This window comes from Larimichthys crocea, chromosome XXII, assembly GCF_000972845.2.
Source record: "Larimichthys crocea isolate SSNF chromosome XXII, L_crocea_2.0, whole genome shotgun sequence".
NCBI lineage: Eukaryota > Metazoa > Chordata > Actinopteri > Sciaenidae > Larimichthys > Larimichthys crocea.
The window spans coordinates 4,020,604-4,042,163 of record NC_040032.1 but is presented as its reverse complement, the minus strand read 5'-3'; the positions used below and the strand labels follow the sequence as shown (position 1 = coordinate 4,042,163).

General features: G+C 39.0%; 1 protein-coding gene across 1 annotated transcript; it reads right to left on the bottom strand.

Annotated features, from left to right (window-relative positions):
- Positions 1–932: 932 nt before the first annotated feature.
- On the bottom strand, positions 933–20,903 carry LOC104917810 (leukocyte cell-derived chemotaxin-2). Its single transcript, XM_019264553.2, has 8 exons — positions 20,788–20,903; positions 20,358–20,452; positions 8,047–8,187; positions 7,718–7,789; positions 4,465–4,776; positions 3,980–4,070; positions 3,012–3,157; positions 933–1,237 (listed from the first exon to the last, which is right to left on the bottom strand). The coding sequence occupies exons 4-8, from the start codon at positions 7,770–7,772 to the stop codon at positions 1,071–1,073; spliced, it is 771 nt and encodes a 256-aa protein (XP_019120098.1). The 5' UTR covers positions 7,773–7,789; positions 8,047–8,187; positions 20,358–20,452; positions 20,788–20,903; the 3' UTR covers positions 933–1,070.
- Positions 20,904–21,560: the final 657 nt, after the last annotated feature.

Below are 21,560 nucleotides of genomic sequence, written 5' to 3'. Positions count from 1 at the left end.
TATGTGGTTGTGTTAAAGTGTGTTGCTATGTGCTAATTCTGCTCCCTAAGTATAAAGATGTTGATACTTGTAACATGTCTTATTTGCAGATTTTAAAAGACCAATTGCCAAGATTCAGATTTGACTGACAATTTTGTTGCAAGACAGCTCCATCTGTTGGTGTCTTAAAATCATTACATGAACACTGTATATGTGGCAGTTTTCTTCTGTCTGAGAAGGTACATCTCATGCAGAAAGGCAGCTGAATATGAAACGATTACTGAATTAAGGAGATAATGTCTGTGATCAGATTTGTTTTTGTTTTTTTGTTTTTTTCATCACAAGTAATAAAAATATGTGACTCCCCAATTCATGATATACATTTTATTTTCATCCACTCATGGGAAATAAAAAACACTTAAAAGCAGAAATGAAAGTCAGAATTTATTGCATCATTCGAATAAAAGGAGATTACATAAAAATGGTCATATGAGCCCGTGCCTCGGGATGAAAAACTTTTCATAAGAAAGGAGAAGGAGAACTGTATGAAGAGTCATTGTACGTATTGGACGTATTTAGATGGACGTATTTAGATTTTCCAGTAAACTTTATGATGGATAAAATGTACAAAAGGCTAAAAAAAAAATGGAGAAATGGGCATAAAGGATCATAAGCAGTATAAATAGATCATCAGTCACATCATGAGTAAGAATAGTGTACTTAAATTGCTGTCATTAGGGGAAAAAAAACCAATGTAGTTTCCATAATATGAGACATTGGCTTTTGAAATGCTGTCATTAGAGAGACCAAAAACTTGTAAGGCTATATTCCCTAGAGGATAACGAATTAGTTGTTGTATCATAGACTAGATTTTAATATGATATGAACAAATATCAGCTGTCGAATAAAGAATAAGAAAAATCAATTTCAGGGTGCAGTAATCAGCAGGCTTGTGGGTCAAAAGGTGAGAGGTTACAGATTGCATAAAAGATGAAAGTCACTTTGTATTAAAGGTGATGACTTACAGGTAATTTCAGTGCTGAGAGGTCATATGAAACGTAACAATGGTATAAAAAATAAGGGGTGGGAAGTTATATAAAAGGTGAAGGGTCAGTGCCGTCACACATTTGCAGCTCCAGGTGTGATGTGATGCCAGAGAAGCGGTCCTGCAGTGGCAACAGATAACCCAAAGCTTCTCCCTGAGACACCGGGCCGATGTAACGATAAGGACGGATGTTGAAGATCTTAACACAGTGCACTGGGTGACACAGAAAGAAAAAAATATAGTTTGGAGGATATAAATCCCCTTTTATTTCCTGTATGGACCTGTTGAATGGTTTTTATTTCCTTCAATAATTCAGGGGTATTCATAACATTTTTGGGAATAGAAAGAGATTGTGCAAATGCCAAGAGTGACTCCATTCTGCTTACTGACACCACTAGGAATATTTTTGGGAGTTTAGGCTAATTTATACCTGTGAAGTCAGGTTGGTCTTATCACTTTACCTTCATGGGGTAAATTTGTGAGAAATTAATCAGATTTTTTCTGTCTCCGGTTTCTGGAAAGAGTGCACACCATTAGAAAGGTGTTTCCACACCACAGGTTAAAGGTAGTGTAAAATAAGAAGAAACATTACAGTAGCAAATAGATAGTACCTCTCAAATAGATAAATGAAACAGAGTTAAGACCCTGTCTTACTCTTTTTCACCATTCTGTAGACAAAAACAAGCAAGATGCCAAAGTAGAAACAAACAACCCCAAAGTAGGCTAGTCTACAACTCAAAACCATCATTAAATCCAGCTCCTAATGATGAGTGTCTCAGGATTAATGTGGATATCGTGGCGAGGTAATGTGTCTCTGTGATGTCTAATCATGCCTGTGCTTTACCCTGAGATGAAAGGAGCTGACAGTACATGTGTTCTTCTGATAATACAGTTCAATTAGGGGTAGAGGCAGAATGAGGACTAATGATGTTTATCCGTCACTGCAGTGTCTTATCAACGCAGGATGCTCTCAAAATACACTCACTCGCACAAGTACATGTACAGACACACACACACATACTGTACATTGCAAAGGCATGTGTCCATTCCTCTGCCAGGCACAAACACACAAACGCTGAGGCATTGCTTTGTTCTGTAATGATGGCCCTTAGTGGGGGGTCATTACTCACGAACAGCCTTTGATGGCGTTTCACATGCAGCTGGGTCCCGGTCTTACAGTCAAGCTATGGAGTCACAACTCCAGCACCATGACTAATCCCTTTAAATCACTCTTCTTCTTCCTTTCATCCCCATCTAACACCTACACCATAATAACCTAAAATCGCCTTTGCCCGAGCCATTGTCTATACACTATAGATTACAGGAATTTATTTGCAGGGGTCATAGTACAACATTAAAGTGGTTTAACAAAACCTGCAGTTGCTTTTTTTTGTTATAGAAATAGCAGTATTCATCTAAATATAATTTCCAGAAAACAGGGCTAATGTGTCAATCAACTTTTACAATATCTCAACAGCTATGGGTTATCATGACATTTGGAATGACACCCATGGAGCATAGCTCAGACAAATTATTGGTCTAAACGTTCATGGTTCCCTGAGACTAACTCCTACTGCCATTGGCGATCCCCTGACTTCTCCTTTAGTACCACCAACAGATTCAAATCTATGATTTAGTGAAATGTCTTGAGAACTGTTGCAGGCATTTATGGTCTTTGGGAGCTTTCATGACCCCGTGACTTTTTATCTAGCACCATCGTGGTTTATCCAACCAATCCTTCCTCACAATGAGTATTACAGTCTCACAGTGCTGCTACATGTAGCTGTAGACTCTAAACTGTTTACTTTTCTTTTATTTAATAGACAGATGTCCTCAAAAGTACTGACTTTAACATTAGTTTATATGTCAGTGTTGGTTGAAATAGCACTTTGAAGATCTGGATTCTATCATTTTAAATACTGATTAAATAGTTATTTCCCTGCTGCACTCACTTTCAAGTATTGTATTGACATTTTGTCCTCCTTACCATCATTAAGAAGTTTGACCCCATCATACTGATTCCCAGCAGGGTCTTTCCGACTCACTGGACCCGCCAGAGATCCTGAGAATGGAGTGTTGACAATGCCATAGTCATCACACACCAAGTCCACAGCTTTATGTAGGCCATTAACTCTGTAAGAGAAATGACAGATAAGATTGGAATTAAACATAAGAGATGGCCTCTTTCAATTAGTCATATTTCAACACTGTCTGGCTAGTACTTCTCTGCAAGGACCTCCACCCAGAGGAATCATCTATAAAACAATGGAGTTTCTTGTCCTCAGTATAGGCTGATAATAGATCTGGTAGGTAAAAGTGAGCTGTGCCTTGCAATGGCATCACCTTACAGTAAATGATTCTTAAAATTAAAATCCTTAATTAATTTTCTCTGTGATGTGGAGCTGTCATCATGTCTTCAGAACAGCTTGATCAATCAACTGGGGTATCCACAGACCCTAGAGGTATAGCTCATGTATTTCACAGGTGCTTATGCTATCATTTATTTTTTGACTTTGTCAATCAACGTTGACGTTTCATTTTTTGTTTGAAAAATGTTTTGTTCATGGGGGACCCCAGTCAAAAATTCTCAATTCCACCCATGAAGTTTTAATACATGAAACTATTCATTGAGTTCATATTTGCTACAGACCCTAATTTAAAGTATCAAACACTAGGAGGGTAGGAGCACTCTGCCATTGTAAAGGAGACAAAGATTTCCTCATGTGCCTCCTAATATATAAGGTAATAAAGGTATATGATGTTCAAAGTCAGAAATAGTGTCACACATATGGTTGACATGCAGTCAAAGCCTGGTCAGGAAATGATATGGGTGTGGGGAAAAGGAACAAATGGATGAAAGATGAAGGTTTAGAGTATTAACCATTATCCACTCATCTGTATAGAAGCATAAATCATCTTGAGGTTTAAGCATAAAATAAGACCAGGAAGAATCACCTTCTGGAGTTGAAAGCTCCACAGCCATGCACATCACACGCCCTCACTCTGTTGTTGTGGTGTCCAGCACAAAGGATGTTCCAGGCTCCAACTACAAAGTCAGTCAAAAGTATGTCAAACCAATAGTAGCCAAGCATAAAAATCACACATCCACAAAGCCTGAGTCATCTCATGTACCATTCATGTGGAAATAAGCCAAACTGCAGCAAAAATTACACTATTCAAATGTCATGTATTCATGTTTTTTTTTATATCAGTGGTGTCAGACATTGATATAAACTCACACCCACAATACCACATTTCCATGACTCTGACAGAAAAAAGCAGTACACAATCCTTTAATCCCTATTTGGCAAAAAAAAAAAAAATAAAAAATCAGATATTTGTGTGTCTGAAGTAGAGCATGTGCTGGAGATTTCTCACCTTGACTAAGCCTTTGTAATGTTTGCATATGTGTGCATTCATGTGTAACTGTGTCACAATACCTGGCATACAACACTGCCGCGTCTTCGCACCCGAACACTTGTCTTTTAAGTATCTGCCTTGGCAGATGTATCGGCTAGGCTGGCAGATGCCTCCCAGTTTGGTGCAGCTGATGTCACTTCTTGATCCCACTGAAGCTTTTTTACTTCCAGTCTTCTTGACCTTCTTTCTTGGAGTTATAGCCTTAGGTTTCCCATCATTTGCCGTTGTGTCATTTCTTCTCACCTTGATGCTGTTGCCAACATCCTTTTCGGGGCTTTGCAATTCTTCACCTTTCCCTCCTTCATGCTCCAAAGCACAAATTAACAGAACGTCTTGAAAAGAGATGAAGGGTACAGTTACCTTCAGTTTGGGAGTTTTGGAAATGATTTTACTCTCTGTACTCAAATGACTGTACATTCAATTGTGTTTGTAGTTTGTGGTTCTGCTGAACTATGTTGCATCATACAGATGTTTGTTGTTGCATCATGCATCATGCATCATACACAGTCTTATTCCAACGTCACTGATATAAATAGAGTGGACCAAATAATTGAAACACCTGTCAATATAATGCAGTACAATTCAACAGCACCACACACTGTAGCCTCCAAAATGATGATATACAGTAGTTGAATCAACACCTGTTGAAAAAAGTCCAAAAAAATAAACATTCTAACATCAAGGTATATTTTAAGGTAGGATTTACTGCAAGACCGTTCACCGTATCACACGTCATTCACATGATCAAAAAGAAAGGAAACTAAATTACTACTCAGTTAATTAAACTTTCTGATCCTGAAGCAAATTGAATACATTTCTAAGTCACACTTAACTCCTGATTGCTATAAAGTACCACAAAAATTCTGTAATGTTACAGAGAATGCTAAAAAGCACACCTTTGAGACATTAACAGTTGATGGATGCTAATAGAAAAAAACTTGAATGAGTTCATAGAACTTGATTTTGATCATGTTTTTGAAGTACTTTTGTTAGACGCGAGTCTCTAGGTATGTCTTAGCTCACCACCTGGGAACACTTGTTGAGAATTGTGTTACTTGTCCATATAGACAGACAGAGTCATAGTTCAGTTATTCATGGTGTGTTTCCGTTCTGACAGAATACTAATTATCCTGCCCAGACATGAGTCTTTGATCTTCATTAACTTTATTAACCTCAAAAAATATTTCAATCATGCAGCCCTGGCACAGGAACACATGCTGGGCTCAGTGATTGAAAGAAGCTGCTTATCAGTAGAAGGCCTTAATGACAGAGAGAAAGTCGAGCAGGATAGCTGGCTGTGGCATGGAAAAGCAATTTTCAAAAATGACAAAAATGTAAGTGTGCCTGTTGCCTGAGCAATATTTGGTCGGAGTAGAGTTTTACTGGTGTTTTGCTAAATGATTTTTAGTACACTGCTCGGTGGTTGCTATATTATGGGGCATTTTGAGGCACAATGAATTATGCAAAGGGATTGTAATGCTTATCAAATGTTCACATAATGTTTCATTATGTGAACATTCTATTTTTTGTTTTTGTTTGTTTGTTTAAGTCAAATTGTTTTAAAGTGGCTGTTAGAGCATTTCTGTTTCTTTAGACAAAGTTGAATAGCTTTAAAAAAAGGAGTTGGGCATTGTTTGAGTGTTCTGGTGAATATATATATAGAAGACACAAAGGAAGAATTTGGGTATAGTTAGTGACAAGGAATAGAAAAAAAAACCTGGAAAAAGAGGGTATATGGCAGATGCATTGTTTCAAACTGTTACTTTTAATCTTTTAAGTAACAAAATGAGGCATACTCAGTCAATGAGTCAACGACAGAGCAGATTAAAGCAACACTCTAACTTTTCTACCATAAAATAACAGGTTTAAAATCATTTTACATTACATTACATTACATTGCATTTAGCAGACGCTTTTATCCAAAGCGACTTACAGAGGAGGAATAATCAAACCTGTTATTTCATACTCTGTACTGTAAGTTTGTGCACTAGCACAAACAAACCAAAGGTTTTCAGATTCTGGCGAAACTGCATATTTTATGGAAGAATAGCCTCTGTATTCTCTCTGATGTCCTCTGGCTGCCTCAAATATCGGAAACTGACAGAGTTTCCTGGGGGACAGTAAAGTAAACTGCAGCGAACTATAGCTGCTGTTAGCTAATGTCAGCACAATTTGTTAGCCTGGATGCCCGGACTGTGAGCTTGGAGGACCGGAGGAGTTGTTCAGGGGATGCAGACTGGGAGTGGAGCCAAGCTGGGCTAGTGGTCTATGTAACCAGGTTTGGCAGCCTCTATGGACGTAATGCCAGAGGTGTAAAGACCGAGGGGACATTGATGGAGGAAGATAAGAGAAAAGGAGAGCGTGACCGAGCAAGAAGCAACTGGACAAGAGTCTCAGTCTCTGACTGACTTTTTAGTTTAGTTTTGTGACATCAAAGGTTCAAAGACAGTCACCAACCTGGGCTTCTTGCTGTTGGATAAGTAAGTAACATTAGCTGGCTGCCACGTCTTGTGTTGTTGGACTTAACTGAAGTTTGGCTGTTATCAAAGCTGTCAACCCACGACTTTTTGATCATAAGTAATATAATCATAACAAATACACATATACAACTGTTCATATTTGCACTCTGAAACTGGGGCCTTATTGTTGCTTAAATGCAAAGGGCAACCAACATACTTCACATACAGACTTCTTGGTGCCTCACATTCAATTGCAGATTGAGAGTTGCGTCCACTGTGTGTGTGGATCATTATATAGCTACACAACAAAATGGCTCTCTCATTTTCATTTAGCTCAACAGCCCCTCACAGTCAGAGTGTGCCTTAAGCTTTGCAGTTAGATGCAATTATGCAATGTTGCATTAAGCATTCAATCATGCTTTAAATGTCTCATCCACTTGCGCCAACACACAGTAACTCCAGCAATAGGCCCGAACCCCCCAAGGTTTATGTTTACAGGAGTTTACAGTCTGCTAATAGGTCTCAGTTCATGGTAATCTCCAGGGGCATGCAGATATTTCGACACCATTTATTGTTTCTATAATAGGATTGTTATTAGTGTACAATGGAATGTCAAATTACTGTGTGTACTAAACATGAGTGTGTCTCCGCATGCATGATTATAGTACGTGGTTGTGTGTAGACATGTTGTGCATGTGTCTCTGTGTTTGTGTTTGGTTGGTCAATATGATACAGTTACCGTACATCAATAGACCAGGAATACTATGTGCATGGATAGGTTATGATTCATGGTAAGTGTAAGAAGGCTACTTACAGCATATTAGCAGAGCTGCAATGAGATGGACCCTCAACGGCATTTTCATCATCATAGTGAGAGCTCAGAAATCTACAAAATAAAAATAGAAAACAGAAAACTTATTCCATTGAGTCAGGTAAATGTCTCATATAAAGTAGCAGGTTATTATGTTTATTAGGGTTATTACATACAAATTCCATCATAACAATAACATCTGAGGCATTTTCTTGCATACTAACTCAGTTTTTACAACATTAAACATCTCAAATATCAAGTATAAAACAAAAGCACACCAAATACCAATTTTCTGACTTTCTAGTGAAAAAAAAAAATGGAACTATACATACAAGTCTTATGGAGAAGTTGCAGTGTGATGGCTGGCGCAGTGGGTAGAAACACAAAGCAGGGACTGTTGGAAAACCAGCCTGCTCTGGAAGCTGCGGGCCTGGGCCACAGGACGTCCCCCCACTGTCAATATTGATATTGGCCTTGAGAGAACACACCCATTTACTAGCTGGAAAAGGCTCACTTTATTGACTTTTTGTTGCTATACTGAAAGTTACACATAGCTAGTCATTGACCTCTGAGAAGAAGCAGCTGGAAGTAAGGCTTGGACAAATAACCAGTTCAGTTCCATCTGAAATGAGTTAGAGTGAGTTTCATTTTACTTTGCAATGTTACCATGTTTGAGTATTCATCGTACAATGAGTACAATTAATGCTCATGTACCATTGCAGCCTCATATGGCACTCATATTTACATTTATGACTAAAAATAATCTATATTATGTATAATATATGTATTAGACAGTAAATGATCATGCAGAAACACTGCTGCACTAATTTAGAATAATGATAATAATAAGAAGAAGACGAATAACCAGGTAATGTAATAATGTGATGTTTATAGATTCTAACTTTTATCATAATGTTCATTTCACTTAGAGGGATATTTTATTACAATCTCTCATGTTATATTGCAAACCTGTCACCTAAAAATTACGTTTATGTATTACTTCTTGGTTCTGCAAATTACATTGAGTTGGGAAATGTAATTGCTGCCTGGATTATGTTCACAGGCATGTCAGACAGTTAGTATAATGTAAAGTGAAATATCATTTCTTGTGCCAGTCCAAAAAGGTTATCTGAGTTTTTCATAGATGCGCAATGAAAACAATGACAAAGGACATTCATGGCTTTATAATATATACCCCCCCCCATGCAAACCTATTAATATATGCAGTGAAAGTCTCACTGTTCTGCCCTCATGCTGTCAAATCTTTAAGAAGACAAAACAACAACATTACTCTGCATGAGGCTGGCATCTATTACAAGATAATTAGCTTAAAGGCCCTTACACAATGTAATGGAAGTCAATCAGTGGTAGAAATCTCATCACCCCCCAGTGGGAAAGTGAAATGTGGGTACAGAACATGCATGAATGTCATGAAGCATAAGGTATTTAAGAGTGAGTGATGACAGTCAAAGATGCAAAGGGAAACTGTGCAAAGGCAAGCCATCTGATTGGGTGTGGTAAAGCTTGTCCATTATTTTATTTGTCTTCATCAGAGATGCTATGCTTATTTACAAAGTAGCTGGCAAACAAAGAAACCAGTTTTAGCTGGTATGAGCATGAAGATGACTCATATTTGATAAAAGTTAGCAAATATGTTCTTATTTTAATTAATATCAAGAACAAATGTGTTGTTCCTGTACCCCAGCTGAATGGAAATGAAGTCCAGAAATGAAAGATTATTTGATCTTTGTATCGTTATTCAAATTTCTCTTCATCTGTATGTCCAAGTGTATCTTAATCTACTGGTGTATTGTGGTGCAGATGAGGTCACAGTAGAATCTGAAAGCTTTTATTCTAATTCAGAGCCGGTTACTCTCCGTGAATTACAATTTACTGTGTGTAGGGGAATGGACTCAATAGTGGCCGGTAGAGAGTTGAACCTTTTTTTCTGCCAGGCAGCTTTGATAATCAAATATCAGGGCAGAGGATTACACTGATAGAGCATATGGCTCGGAATTTGTAAAGGAGAGAGGGAATTAGGGAGCGAGTGAGACCAATAAAAGAAAGGGAATAAGGGGAGAATAATTAGAGATAGGAGAATAGGGAGTGGGTGAGTGAGGAGGGGGACGACAGAGGGAGGTGGTGAAAAAATAGACAGAATGAGAGGGAGCCAATCAGACAAACAGAAGATGAGAAAGAAGCAACAGAAGCTCAAGCCGGCGTTCATGCATCCCAAACACTCTCTGCTTCGGCAGAAAGAAGAAAGGCTTGTGTTGACTCCATGGGAACCCTTTGATAAACATGGATACTTAAATAGAAACATGCGCCACATTCTTCAAACTCCTGGGAGGATAGGACTGACATTTCACTCCAGCTTCTCTGTCAGTTAGTTCTGGCATTTCAATGAGAAGGAGTAGAGATGCCACAAGTGTTTCCTAGCAACAGTTTGCTGCAAAAGCCTCCCCCGCCCAACTGCTTTCCTCTACACACACACACACACACACACACACACCCCTTTAAAGTCCCTCCTTCCCTGAGATGTGAGTTGCAGCAATGCACCACTTGCCTCAGACCTGAAATACATTCTAATTCTCCTGACTCCCCTTTCCTTTCCCTCTTGTTCCTTCAGTAAATCGCCAGGTCTGCATCAAATGACATTCAGGCCCCTGTCATCTGTAAAGAAAAAGCACTCCGCAAGGCTTTTCCTTATGAAGGTTGAAGGCGCTGCAGCTGAGAACTGTTGGCAGACAAAGTATCGAAAGAACGCAGTGATATTTCACCCTTTTACAGGCTGAGCGGTCACTGGGCATGAGCCTGACTTACTCTTTCATTTCATTTTTACTGCACCTCCTTCTGCTGCTCAGGTGAAAGGAACATCTCACAAAAACAGGCTTGTGAAAAGGCTCTGTGGTCTGTTGATGGATCGGAACTGCTCAGCGGATCTAAATCAGCTTTCTCAACTCAGTGGCCCAGTCACACCCACTTGGCTCTGCTGATTTGTAAACATATTCGTGGGGTTTGGGGAGCAGGTGTTTAGCCAGCCTGTGCAGACAAATAAAGCGCCATAGGGCAGGGGATGAACTCTGAGACACTGGCGGCAGCAGATAGGGGGCACCAAAGTCTGATTAATGTGTTCAACTAAAAGCATTTTCATGTCTGCCAAGGGAGGGCTTTCAAGGGGCGTTAGTAGATGGACTGAAGTCTGGTCACACATCTCTGTCTCTCTCTGGGTCTTCGGGAAACAAAACAACAACATTTAGGCAGAGCATATCCTTTAAAATATACAAATGTCGATCCATGTCCTTCACTCCTTCGGTAAATTCCCATGAGCCTACGATACAAGTTAAAAGCCAGGCTGAGCAATGAGCAGACAGACAACAAGGCAGAAGACTAGATGTGACTGGAATCATAAGGTCCATCAGCCTCAAAAGCATAGACCAGCATCAAATCAAAGAAACAGCTTGCAATGTTATTCCAGACTGATATTCTACAATGGATGTGTGTATTTGACACAGCTTGAGGTTGGCTACACTCAACAAGGTTCCCACAAGTACAAAAATGGTATATGAGGTGCAGAGGGAGATGTCTTATCCCTCAGCAATGCTTTATCCTGTTGACAATGATTTAATGTTATAAAAGTTGGCATTTGGAACCGTTTTTGTAAAAATTGCTGTGCATCTTATCTTTTGTGTTCAAACAAATGGCTCCATTTGACACTTAAACCTGTCACATTTCCATTAACCTGTCACATTTCTTCCGCCATTCTGAGAGAATAAAAAAAAAAAGCCCATAACACAACAAATAGTGGGGGCGAAGGAGTGAAAACAGTGTAATGCAGTAAAACTATTGGAAAGAGATTAAACTTCATGGACCAAAGCACTTTAAGTGTGCAGGACTGGACATAGAGACTGCGCTGAAAGTGATAGGCCAAGCTCATGAATGTCCCCACATGTCATGGTCAATCGTGTACGGATCAAAGTGCGGTTTCATGATTGATGGATCAAAGCTGAAGAAAGTGAGAATATCAAACGCAGAGGGGAGGGTGGCTAAATCACAACCCTTTGCTTTGATGAGGAAGAAGGCAGAGCTATGTGGCGAGAGATGAAGTGGAGCAGGGGAATAAATGAATTAAGAGAAAGTGAAGTCACTGCTGAAAAACATGGTGGTCAGATACTAGTGCTGGTGACATATCCTGCACTGGTATCTGATGCTAGCTGGGAGGCAGAAGAAAGATAGAGTAACATGATCTTTTTTTTTTAAAAGCTGATGCTTGCTTAGAAGTAAGACTTCATTGCAGCTGCATGCGTATGATGTTCGGCACCTGAAATGAGACCAAGATCATGGAATTTATCCCAGGTGTCTGACTCTGCAGCTACTGGATTGATTAGCCTACAGTTGCATTGGGGTTGCATTGATGAGCAAACAACACCCCTCTGTTTTCACATCAAAGATGGTTGTTGCAAGCTCCTATACAGAGAAGTAAGTGAGGACAATGCATTAGAAGTAAGTTCAAAAACTCTCTCAGTCTTATCTAGCTCCTGCTCCCATCGAAGCAACATCTCATTTAAACTCTCTTCATTAAGAAGTACCTAATTACACCCACATTATCTATAATTACAGTGTTTTTACATCACGGTTCCAAGATAAAACTCCTTCAATGCAGCTTCAATGTATAATTAGCCTTGGTAAGCACCTACTACACACATAATTAGATAGAAATTGATACTAATACACCTGTCTACCAGGCAGAGAAAAAGTAGTATCTACAAAGACACAAAATAAACCTTTTCACAGAGATGATTATTGTTTAACTGAATACGAGTTGCTACCCTGCTGAGATAACACTCAGCTGAACAGAGAATGGTGAGAAAAAAAAGAGCATCACTGTCATGTATCAATGAAGTAAAAAAAAAAAAATAACCAAAGAAAGAAGAAGAAATGTGTATTTTATGGACAAGCAAGACAGGACACCACTTGTGGTCCCATAGAATCGAAGGGGGCTTCCAAAGAATAATTGATCTGACATCGCAGGGTTGCACCGGTGCAATGATATAAACCTGCAAACCTCTCCTCTCTGAACCTGTTTCATTCTCGTCCTCCACCTGCTCACTGTGACTTTCAGTTTGTTTTTGAAGCAAAAACTCCAATCCTGACATGGAAAATGAGGTGTTGTCCTCTCAGGCAGCCACAAAAAACAAAAAGGATGGAAAAGTGGAAAAAGTGGAGAAAAGAGAAAGTAAGAAAGTGCAAAGGGTATAGCAGCGGCCAGGTTACTCTAGCAATCTAACACTAGTAACAGTGGATAGATAGTCAGAAGGTGTTGCATGCAATGTGGGTCATTGGTGTGTTTTTAGTCAACAGAGTAGGATTAAGCAATATCAGGCTTTGCTGACAATATTTTGGTCTTTTTGTGGGATTTGTTGACAGTAAGAGTAACAGTACAGAGTATCTCCAAGTGTATGTGTAGTCATGCAACATGAGTAGATTGAATAAGAGTTTTAGGAAATCAACTTGTGCTGTCAAATATATTTCTGTTTTTTTAGTTCAATGAAGAGATGTTTAAATGATTGATTTCAAGAATTTATAGTGAATATGGAAGTTGAGAAATGTCCTCTTTTGCAGGCATAAATAAATAATTAGACATGTATATAAGCTACAAATATAAAACCCAGTGTGTTCCCCTTTTTGTTCTTAGATTTATAAAACATAGAGACAGAGTTTTTTTTTCTCAGGAATACATGCAGGTTAACATGTCAAATACTTCCTCTGTCACGTCTTTCTCTCACTGTGGGGATATTCAGGTTTTTGTTAGTCCAGAAGATGGCAGTAATAATCCACCAGAAGAGGCCACTGAGGCAGGCAGGAGGCACGTTGCAACAGCGAGAATCTCATAGGTTAATTACATAGCACTCTCATGTCAGGGAATGTGATTATTCAAACAGTATCTAACTGGATAGAAGCACACAGAGAGAGAGAGGTAGAGGTAGAGGTAGAAGGCAGGTAGGGAAAAAAGAATCTTTGTTTTGCTTGCTAATAATTGTGTCACTGTGTTTGCTTGCTCATAATCTGCACACATTATTACCTGAATTTGTCATTATGGTGTGCAGTTGCTCCTTTTCTGACACTGTGTCTATCATGACAGGTGGGCCAGTTTAAACAAAAAAACACTGATCTATCTTAAAGAAAGAACTAAGATCAAATCTTCATTGTGAGTTTACCCATTCCCAAGCATTTGGTCAGAAATGTCACACGACAGGGTCATAAATAAGGTGGAGAATTCTGTGTCTTGCTCATGGGGACAGCAGCAGTGACTTAAAGCAGATGCATATAACAGCCTGAATGCCCTTTTCTACCAATGCCAGGGATTGAACAAGAAACCAGATTAACAATTGGCCAGCCAATGTAACTGCCACAATTCAACTTCAGTAAAAACAAACAAATAAATCAATAATGAAATGAATGTAGATCAGGAGAACTGAGGTTTGATGTTTCCCCCCCCCCCCAATACAGTAATTATTTCTGTGGCCCACAAAGAAATCCCTCCCGAAAGCAATTTCAGTGTACTGGGGAAAAGAGTCCGCAGTTACTATTTGGTGCAAAAATGCAATATGCTAATATGAGGCTTTAACAGTCTACAGTTAGACAAATCAAATGATAATCCTCCAAAAATAGAGTTCATCTTTGGGTTTACAATGGCAGTGTTTCCTGAATGAGTTGCACAAGGCACTAGGACTGTGCTTTTGGATCTCTTCAGGGAACAATTGCATCCACTAATAACTCTTTCAAAGTATGTATATATAGGTAGAGTTTAGGGACCAACCTAATGGTGTAGACTCAATCTGGTGTTGATGCCCAGTTATGAGCTCTCATGGTTTTTGTTGGTGGTTGGGATTACTGTCAGGTGCTGGAAGCAGCTGGCTTCAGGCGCAGTTAATTGGAAGGAAAAAAGCAATGATGATTAGTGACGATCATCTATGCGGGTCAGTGAGAGGAGAGGTACTTTCAAGGTTGCTTGATTAGATGATATAAATTAAAAGAGTTGACTCTTAACTGCCAGACTGAACACAGAAATGGGTGGCATGGGCTGCTGACACCTCCCACAGTCTGGTAGTTGCGGGTGGATGGATCCATTGTTCCGATTCTTTCATGAATGTAACAGTTGGGACGAGTGAAATGGGTCTCATTAGAGTTTTATTTCAACAACAACCATAATAGGCTACATTTTAAATCTATTTACACAACATGCTCAAAGGGCTCCAGGTGTAATTTAGCAATACTTTTCTGGATCACATTTCGTTTATTTGAATTTTGCCTGCTGTGCCACCCACCTCTTCCTGGATGTCAGTAATCCCATCATGCTCTGGGTGAACAATTTGGTATTTGTCACATGAGTGCACGGGAGCTGGCAGCCACCATCTAGCTCGTCACGATAACGAATGCAAGAGTAAGGAGGGGCCTCTTAATTCAACTTTAGCTGACGTTTAAGTTTAGGTTTTAATCATCTCTCTGACCTTTACTGCCCTGTTTAGTACCATAACCATATAATCTGATGAGTATAAATTTATTTCATTCTAAAATGAACCCAATGAAATCAACTCAAGCTAAAGCTTTGGTAAAAGCTCATTCAACAATTCAGTCTTTCTAAAGAACGCTTAAAAAACATAACTCAAATCAAAGTATACTACTAGGTTACATAGATGTAGTATCGATCTGATGTCCCCAACCAGTCTTGATTATTGTAATAAAAGACTTATTAATTCAAAACAGCAAGGTGATGAATACAATACAGTTTCATTCACAGGAGGCCAGGTGATACATGACATTAATACATAGATACAGCTAGTGTAAGAAAACAATATTACACAAAATCGAAACATCAATATATATAGTTGACACAACAACAGAAAACTTTGTACTATGTAACAAATCACTTGGAACTAATTCTTATGGAATGAAGGTGTGGAGATTCAGCATCTTTCACAATTTTCCCCAGGCACTAGGATTAGCTGGTATGAGTGAAGACCAAAATATTAAAATGTGAACATAAATGTGACTAAAGTAATGGGCATTTTCCTCAAAAAAGTCAAAATTAGCTGATTTTTGTTTTAAATTTGAATGAGAACGTTATATTGCGTATATTACTATAATTACTGTTGATTGGACATTATTTATTTTGCAGGGAAATGCTCGATTGGTAAAAAAAAATGTGCATCAAATCCATTTGCACCCCGTATTAAAGATAGTATTATATATGTATAAAACAAAGTAAAATGATGTAAAGAGCTAAAAGGGCTAGCAAGTGAGGGAGCTGCAATGTGTGCTAATGGGCCTACAGTCAATAACCACAGGCTAGAAGCATGGGCATTGTTAACAGTAGTCATTAGCGTCACCTCAGTCAGACATAAATAGTATAAAGCATGCACAGGGGTGCCTTTTTTGCCCATTTAGCAAAGGGCATTGACCAACTTGGTGAATAAGTTCAGTGTGTGTGAGAGTGTGTTCCAATTATGCTGTACTCCCATGGTGGAAATGTTCTTTCCATATACCTTTGTAGGAAAATGGTATTTTGTCATCAGAATCACCAGTGGTTTGAATATTGTCCAGGATAGTACTGTACAGGAGGGAATTCCATTATGTGATAGCAAAAACAACTGAATTCACACACTGTGACACAAAAATACAAAATGCTGTTAATTAGAAACCTGCAGTCAGACACAGTCGTTACTCATGGGACAGATAAAGGACAATATAGTTCTCATGGAGTGCTATTGTCTATTAACTTACTGTATTCCAATTGTTTTCAAAATAAAAAAAGTCCCTCAAGTGTCAATCCTAGTATGAAAGTAACTGTTGTTTTAGTTGAATGGGCCATAAGAAGACATGAATGTGACAGTACTGCTGAACACAATATGTTTTTGGAAGAATTAAACCCTTGTGGAGTCTCACTCTGCTTTCCGTTGGCTGTCACTTGACTGACAGAGTGGAACATTATCACAAATACAGTGATAGATGTAAAGTTCTGTCTGTATTCTATACTCACTTTATGAGCAAAACCCAACTTATAGAAACATCTTGGGCGTTTATCAGATGCACCAACAACAATGTAGTTACACATTTGCGATCTCCCTCCAAACTCACTATTTAATCTTTCTCTTCACTTCTCTGCATGCCTTGTAGTAATGAGTGATATATAAAGTAGATAAAGTCTTCAGAGTTTCTTCTGTGGGAAAGGGGTTAAAACAAGACAGAGACTAAAGTTATGTGACAGGGAAGACAAGGGCATCTGAGAGACCGAAAAGAAAAGTCGAAAAAGAGAGAAACTCTTCAATGAAATAACAAAATGCGAAGAGGCAGGAGTCGCTGTGTGCTGTGTGGTCCGATCCTCCTCACTTAGGAGTGTGTCGGTGGATGGGGAGGAGGGCTGAGAGAGAGACATACAATAGGGAGTGACATACATCATCCAACACTATTCTCCTCTGCAGTGATGTCTCCAATCGTACTTACTTTTCTACTATCACCTATACAACTTTCCCAAAAAGTCCTCAGTTCAGAAAACCATTGTTCTTTGTAGCGTTGATTGAAACGCTCTACAAACCTCTGTGACCCAATAAAATTCACAACAACTTTACAGAGAACCAAAAGCATCTGACCCCCAAGTACAAGGTATGACTTAAAATATCACCTCAGATACTCTCCCAACTGTACTTTGGTTTTGTCATTAACAGTAATTACAGGAAACACGTTATTCTCTGTGGGTTTATCACTAAGTGACACATAGTCATTTTTAAATTTTTAAATGGGTGGAAATGAATGTTTCCCATTATTTCAACATGAAAAATCACACTCCAGGTGAGTCAGCAAAGCATAAACCTGAAGCAAAGGAAATGCACTGATAACTTATAGAAGTCCAGAGGAAGCCTGTGGCTTAGGTAGAACATATTTCACTGTAGATAAGATCATTTGCTCTGGTAGAGTGTATATGCTTGTAAGGGCCCTAAGTGAATTTCTGCCTTGGGCCCACGGTTAGATGATAATCCTTGCATGATTGTTGGAAAGCATGGTGAGAAAAGGTGGAGTTTCTTTAAGGCAAAAAAATCTAAGTTGGCAACTGACCCATATAAAAAGAAAAAGTTAGCAGTAATGCATTGTCTAATGATCCTCCGCCTACTCATAAGAAGTGACAGATGGAAAAGAAACACGTCATTAACGATAGCTTAGCAAACATCAAATGGGCAGTACTAACAATTAAAAAGTGTTTTTAATGATGCACAACCCGCTGCAGTTGATGCCTTTTCCATACTTAAAATTAGAATGCATCGCTATTATTTTAAATAAAAACAAGTTTAGGTTCTGGAGCATATTATATTGGCTGCATGAGGTTAAATTTAGCCTCAAACATAGTTAAAAAAAATACATTTAAGTGAAAAGTGCAACACCTTTGAATGAAATGAAATTAGTGCCAGTCATTGATAACATCAGGTGAAGAAATTATGCTAAAATGAGCTTATCTGTCTGTATAGTTGTGAGACTTGAATTTAATCCCTAGATTTATTGCACACATTGAGTCACCTAAAAGAGACAGCTAAAAAAAGATCACTAGTCTATTACAGGTCTTCCTGCTTTCTGCCAAATGCATGTTGGGAAAGGCTTCAGCCCTGTGGCCTTGAGAAAGATTAAGTTGGTGGGGGGAAAAAAGAATGAATGGAAGAATAAAGTGATATTGAGATATTAAAAGGATGGATTTCAGGCACTATAAGGCATCAAATCGTTCACAGGCATTTCACAGAGGGAATAGTTAAGTTGAAAATAAGGCAATGGTTAACACACACACACACACACACACACACACACACACACACACACACACTCAATCAGACATGCATGTGTATGGTGTAACATTCTATCATGCATTTGTGCTCTCTCGCACAAACACTGAATCACACACGCTTTCACACGTACACACAGAAGCATCATATCTCTGGTGTTCACCTTGACTTAGCAGAGGGCTGCCTTCATAAATCCCTCCTTATCTCGGGTCTCAAATGCACCCAGATATATGACCGTGGAATCTGACTGAAATATGTAACACTATCAACTGCGGTGATGAGGACACCCATCCCCACAGGCAGACACACAAATAAATATACATAAACAGAGGACAGTATTAGAAGACACGACATCTTGTTTTAGTGTCATAGACTAAATTTTATCGTTGAGGGTAACATCTCCATGGTGACATTGAAAAAGCTTGTTATGTAGGTTTGATTGGTTTGATTGTTTTAATAGAGCCACTGTAGAGATATATATATAGAGCCACAGTGTTTAATTTGTGACACAACACATATTTGTCATATGTGTCATTAAATAAATCCAAATCCTCAACACCTACACAACTTATTTACTGCATTTAACACATGTACAAGTAGAAAACATTTAATATTAAGAACTATAACTTTTGGAGTTATTGGAGTCGATTTCTCCACTTTTGATAAATGCTAATCTTAAATTACTTGCTACTCAAAAAAATAATCACCTGACTGGCACAGCAGTTTAACTACTGTTAAACTGGCCCTGTGGAAATACTGTTGTTTTACTGTCAATTGTTGCATACATTGTTGCGTTGGAACAGCACTTTTGTTCTTTCTAAGATCAAAAACGCTTAAAGGTTATATATATATATGTATGAGATTAAAAACATTAATATAGCAGCAGACTGTTTCCCATGGTATTCTGAGCAGAAATTGATGTCACACTCCCTTGCTGTGTTGCTATTCCACCTTGTCTAAACCTGGCTGTGTGACTCCCTCAGTGTGCAACTGAGCAGAGCAACTAAAAAAGAGTCCATGTGTGTGAATTAAGGTTTTATTTAGATCAAACAAAGTTGGTGATTATTTTAACAGTAAAAGACCAACAAGATGAACAAGACCAAGATGTTTTACTTTTGTTTCTGCCCACACTGAATGAAGTTACGATGTTATGACTGTCCAATTGGTAGTATGTTTTATGATTACCTGATAGGTAAAATTACATTAAAATTGTAGTTGGCTGTAGTGCTCATTTATATTGGTCTAAGATGCTGCTTTCCTTTTGGCAGTGGATTGCATATGTATCATCTACAAGAATTATTGCCATGACATGCCTTGTGTGTATCTGCTATTACATGACTACCAAAGAGGACCCACTTGCAGATGTTTTTATAATAATATCTGCATGTCAATTAAAGGACTTCTTGATTATAGATTATTATATAATGTCCCTTTAACATTCATGAAAAACATTGGCATTCGAAATGCATGGGTACAGTATAAATTGGCTGGCTGGCACTGTCCCTTGTGATTTATGTAATATAATTTTTTTTTTCATTATTACTCTGAATTAAAATACAGTGTGTTGCATATCAATTGTGGGCTATGGAAGTAATTCAGAAGTGTCAAAACTCTTCCTTAGTCATATCTCACCATATCCCATGTTCCTGCATACATTAGTATACAGACCTCCTGTCAGACAATCAAACAGACAGTTACACAGGCATCTCGCTCAACATCTTTCTCCCTTAAGGCCTGTACTAACAACTCTCTACACAGAGAGTAGTAGATGGAATGGAGAGACAGGTGTGTGAGTAGAACAAGGTTGGTGAAATCACCTGGGAACCCAAATGTGTTAGTGCCTGGAGTGCAAACTGGCTGATTGCTGATGCAGGTCCTGCTGAGTATCTTAAACCAGAGCCAGAGCCATCATCTGGGGAAGAGATGGATAATGTTGGACAGTGGAGAAAGAAAGAGGGACAAACTGATAAGAAGACGGAGAGAAAGAGTCAGAAAAACCTGAGGCAAGAGTGTCAGCTGTTCGATGGGAAAATCAGTGCAGCAAATTTAGCGAAAAGTTCCAAGGGCAGGAAAAGAGGGAACTGGAGTTGGAAAAAGGAAGAGGTGAGAGTCGGATGTGCACAGAGGGCATGCAAGGAGAGCCATTTCAGAGCACCGCAGTACAGAGGGATAAGAGGGGAAGTAAAGTAGGGAGAACAGGGGTAGAACACCGAGGTTGGAGCCCTGGCATCCAGAGGGACAACCCACCTGCAGAGCAAAGCCATTGGGCATTGACACTGCCCCTTCCATGATTAATAGGGCTGTCACTTATGACAAATGCAGCACTGTGTACGTGACCTACTTCAAGATAGCAGAAACACAACATTACTCCTTCTCCTGCTCCTCCCTCCTCTTTCTCCCTATGTAAAATGAGGGCCGACTTTTCCTTCCCTAAATCTCCTGCTTTCTTGTTGTTGGAGTTCTGCCAATGTCCTGCCTTGATCTGGGGCTAAAAAGATCCGCTGTGCAGACAATGGAACTGTCTTTTTCTGCTGCAGAGGGACTGTCCAGGGTAGGACATTATAGAGTTTTTGTGACAAAGTCTTATGAAAATAAAAAAACTTCATATATTGCACCATGGCTGCAATAACCTAAAGGTCCTCAGGCAAAACCGAGCTTCTCTCCTTTGTGCAATGTGTATGAATTTCCTCTGCAGGAATACTACATGGACTGCTGTATAGTAATTTGATTAATCTTATATTAGGATTAAGATTTATGACACAGTGATCCTCTGCAAAACAGAGCCCCAATTTTAGATAATGAAGCATGACTTACCTCAAGGCCCTGATCATATTAGTCATGTTGTGTTTTCCATATCCCCATGCCAGTTGACGGACATTAGGATGGCACCTTTTGGCCCATGGGCAGTTGCCCACTTTGCCCAGTCAGCAATTCAGCGTTGCATTCTAAATCCAAGATTCACTGACAAAACTGGAACTGTATAGGACTCTGCCTAAGGTGAACTTCTGAGAGGAAGCAGC

Bases quoted from the DNA above. Each gene is read 5' to 3' on its own strand.
- LOC104917810 (XM_019264553.2), bottom strand. From the start codon at position 7,772: ATGATGATGAAAATGCCGTTGAGGGTCCATCTCATTGCAGCTCTGCTA. The intron at 4,777-7,717 runs GTAAGTAGCCTT...TCTCTTTTCAAG, and splicing joins TGCAGCTCTGCTAATATGCT to ACGTTCTGTTAATTTGTGCT. The intron at 1,238-3,011 runs GTAAGGAGGACA...TGTGTCACCCAG, and splicing joins GGTCAAACTTCTTAATGATG to TGCACTGTGTTAAGATCTTC.